General features: G+C 36.0%; 1 protein-coding gene across 1 annotated transcript in view; it reads left to right on the top strand.

The window, feature by feature from the left end:
• MDN1 (MDN1, midasin homolog (yeast)) overlaps window positions 1–4,347 on the top strand; it is a 164,975-nt gene that overhangs the window by 62,054 nt on the left and 98,574 nt on the right. The window contains exons 18-20 of the mRNA XM_012638185.1: window positions 250–363; window positions 3,579–3,726; window positions 4,017–4,127. Coding sequence (XP_012493639.1) covers window positions 250–363; window positions 3,579–3,726; window positions 4,017–4,127 — 373 coding nt within the window. The remainder of the gene's footprint in view (window positions 1–249; window positions 364–3,578; window positions 3,727–4,016; window positions 4,128–4,347) is intronic.

Genomic DNA, 4,347 nt, shown 5'->3' with positions numbered 1-4,347 from the left:
TTTGTTTTTGTAACTTTCTTACAAGGACTACACATAGAGGACATATTGCATAGAAGTAATAATGGTATAGTTTTGGTAACAGTTACATTATCTTTTATTTCATTATTGTCAGTTTGTATCTCAAGTTGAAAGACTTTTATATTTTATAAGCTATTCAAATGAGCTGACATAAGTTCTTCTGTTTATATTTTTTTCTATTGTCAGCCTAGCTGTACTAACTTCCTAAAAAAATGGTTAATCGTCTTATAGGTTCACAGAACTTTATGTAGAAGAACTGGAAACTAAAGAAGACTTACAAATTCTTATTGTGGATTATCTGAAAGGATTGAGTGTGAACAAGAGCACAGTGCAAGGAATCATAAAGTAGGTTCTCTTTGGCATGTCTTCATAAACTCTGAACACAAAAATGTGTACCTCATGAACACACATAGACACACATTTTTCCTTTTTTGTTTTTAGTCGAGAAGACTGACGGAAAGATTATTATTTAGATTGTCTTTTAAAGTTGGAATCTTACGAACTCCTTCAGATTTTCCTAAGGAAACTATATAGAAAGCTATGAATCACTATCCGTGAGAATATGTTAACACTCTCCTGATTACCTGTGTGTTCATAGCTAAGGGTTTGAATTCCTGGAGAAGATGTAATGGTTTGTGTATAATCTGTCTTGATGGTGATCCCTACATCTCACATTGCGTACTAGCTGTGTGGAATGTAGGGGAACGAAGGTTAATACGATTGATTCTGTCACGTTTGGAGTTAATATAGGCCTAGCTTGATAAAGTATAAAGTGATTGTGTGGCTTGGTGCTTTAATTTGAGACTATCTTCTTGGTTTTTTGTATGCCACATGGAAAGAATGTAATCTTTTCTGTCAGACAACCTCATTTCTAGCACTAGTTCTGTAAGAAAGTAATTGTGTCATTCTGGGCAAGTCACTTACTTAACTTTGTGTCCTCTAGAAAGAAATACAATATATAAAGGGATTGAAATAGGATCATGAGTGTGTTACTGTGCATTTTGTGCTTTGTTCCTTGTTTTTTTTTTTCTTTTCTTTATTTCAGCATATTATGGGGGTACTGTTCCTTGTTTTTTAAACAAATATTTATTGAGTGCCCTGTTGCTAGGGATATATTTGTGAATAAGATGGATAAAATCCTGCTCTTTCTCATGGAGCTTTAATTCTAGAGTCAGAGATAACCAATAAATATGGAGTAATGTACTATAATTTTAGGTTATGATGAGTAAAGAAATATAATACATAAAGCTGAGTGAGGTGTTAGAAAATGAAGATGTGGAGTCCTATTTTAAATAGGTTAGTCAAAGAGGCATTTTTTCAAAATGTTTTGGAATGGCTTACCACTCCACACCGAAAAATCGGAATACTTTTTGATAGCCAGGAATATTTGGACAAAAGTATAAATACATGTAGCTAAGATTTAAGAAGCTGAAGATAAAGAAGTAGGGCTAAGATAAAGTGAGGCTCTTGTAAAATGCTGATAGAACAAGTAGTGCGTGTTTCATGTATTAAAACACTCTTCCAAAATGTTTTTTTTTTTTTTCTGCAAAAGAAAGAATATCTTGCTAATTAGCACAGAGGCAAGGCAAATCCTGTCTGGGTAGGAACCTGGATTTCATCTGTGACACATACTTGGTTACATTTGATCTTCTGGTGCTAGCCGATCGTGAATTTCACAAAATGTTGAAGTGGGATAAATTAATGTCTCAGTCTGAAACTTTTTCCATCTCATCATCATTTGGCTTTCTAAAGTGTGGTAGTGATAATGTTAGGTTATTAAATAGAAATGTCCGATTTCCTTAAGTACTGAGTTTGACAGTTGATATTTCTGACTAAATTTTTCACTTTGACATTTATTTTTATTGTGAAGCTACATCTTCAGTCTTTCAAACACACGTTTTGGCTTGTGATTATCTTTCACATTTTTTTTAAGAACAATTTTTGTGAAACCATGGATAAGTCAAAAATTCGTGTTATTTTTGAATATGACTTTTGTCAAGGAACCAGTGCAGCACAGATAGCTCAAAATATCAACGAAGTATTTGGGAAGGATGTGGCTAATGAATGTACAGTACGTCGATGGTTTGAGAAGTTCTGTTCTAGTGATTTTAATCTTGAAAATGAACAACGTGGGCAACCTGAGACCAAGGTGAATGATGATGAGCTGAAAGCTGTAGTGGAAGCAAATCCATGTGAACCTATGCAGGAATTAGTAGCAAGGTTTGACGTTACTGTTCCAACAATATTGGACCATTTGAAACTAATTGACAAGGTAAAGAAGCTGAATAGATGGGTTCTGCATGATTAAATGAGAGTCAGGAGAGAATTCGTCTCAAAGCTTGCCTTTCTTTCCTGTCACGACATAAAGGTGAATCATTTCTTCACCATGTTGTTACATTTGATGAAAAATGGATTATTTTTTGACAATCACAAGTGTTCAGCACAACGGTCGGATAAAGATGAAGTGCAGAAACACAGTTTAAAACCAAATATTCATCAAAAAAGGCTAATGGTGTCTGGTGGTCCAGTGCTGGTATTATCCACTACAGCTTCGTGAAACCCGATGAGTCGATTACAGTGGATGTCTACTACAGCTAATTGGATGAAATGATGAGGATGCTCGTGATTAAGCAGCTGAGATTTGTCAATAGAAACAGGCTAATCCTCTTGCAAGACAACGCTCAGCCACATGTCGAACAAATAATGCTGCTCAAGCTACAGAGGCTGGACTTGGAAATTTTCTATCATCCTTTGTATTCACCAAACCTTGCACCAACGGACTACCAATTTTTCCAGGCTTTGGACCGCTTCTTGTAAGGAAAAATATTCAATTTTCAGCAAGCCATGGAAAACACATTTCTCGATTTCTGCGTCACTTGTTCTCCAGCCTTCTTCACTACTGGCATAAACAAGCTACCATTAAGATGGCAAAACTGTCTTGACAATTTGGGTGCATACTTTGTTTAATTGTATTGCTTTTTGTTTGAGATATAATAAACTATACTTTTGATTTGAAATGGGACATTTCATATTTGATGACCTAATAGTAATGGCCATCGTATCTTCCCGCTTTTTATACATTGTGTCTTTACTGATTGTAGCCATATCTATACCTTTCAAAACACCACTAGTATGCCAGCAGAGTGGCGCAGCGGGAGCGTGCTGGGCCCAAAACACCACTAGTTCTGTTTTCTGTGTTTATTCGTCACCATTATAAATTTAACAGGAACTTCTTTTGCTCCTCAAATTAGAGCCAACTCTAGAACACAGAAGCTTCTTACCTTTCTCGATCAGTACTCTTTTGCTATAGGAATTTCACTGTGTACTTCCCAGTTTCCCAAAGGAAATCAACAACTCTTCATTTTATTTTCAAGATAGCTTCTGAATATGTGAAAAATAGATTTAAAAGAGACTGAGAGGTTTTGACACATGTTCTAGGAAGTTGTATGTAAGCTTGAACATTTCTGATATAAAAAATCTTCTTTGGTCCTTTTGTAGAGTAGTGAAAATAATGAATACTTGTTAGTAGATAAAATCGCTAAACTTTGTCTTCTTCATAGCTTCTATATAAATTTACGGAAAGAGTCTGGGACTAAATTGGTGGATGGGACCGGCCACAGACCTCACTACAGCCTTCGGACTCTCTGCAGGGCCCTGCGATTTGCAGCCTCCAATCCGTGTGGCAGCATCCAGCGTTCACTCTATGAGGTCTTTGTAATGTCTGTTTAACTTAGAAGCTTAATGTATAAGCTCACCCTGGGAAGGAGGGAATGGGGACGTATATGCCAGGTTTGCCTGTGCTTTCCAGTTAATAAGATTAGCTGAGAACGGTTCATACCGTTCATACCAGAGCTACCCTGTCCTTTTATCTACCACCTTATCACATGTGAAGTTGGGAAGCAGTACCACCCAACAGGTTAAGTTTTGTTTCTGAAATAAGTTGGGCTGGTATTGCAGAAGGGTAATTAGAGTTAAGCATATTTGTGTTTTCTCTCTAGGGCTTTTGTTTGGGTTTCTTAACACAGCTTGACAGGGCATCACACCCAATAGTTCAGAAGCTCATTTGTCAGTACGTTGTCTCTGGCAATGTCAAAAGTCTGCTGAAACAGGTATGTTCTTTTTTGATTTTTTACTTGTTTAACATAAATAGGTTGCTGAGTTACCAAATTTTCAGATTTTTTAAAAATATATTTTCTTTCTAATTGTAAAAATAACCTGCTGCAAGAAGTTTAAACATTACAGAAATGTATGTTTTAGAAGGCGAACGTTTCCAATAATCATACCCTTTGGAAATTTAAATCCTGAGGATAACCCTTTCCAGCTAAATTG

Source organism: Propithecus coquereli, unplaced genomic scaffold, assembly GCF_000956105.1.
Source record: "Propithecus coquereli isolate 6110/MARCELLA unplaced genomic scaffold, Pcoq_1.0 Scaffold127, whole genome shotgun sequence".
Taxonomy (NCBI): domain Eukaryota; kingdom Metazoa; phylum Chordata; class Mammalia; order Primates; family Indriidae; genus Propithecus; species Propithecus coquereli.
The sequence above is the reverse complement of the archived record's forward strand: the minus strand, read 5'-3'. Positions and strand labels throughout refer to the sequence as shown.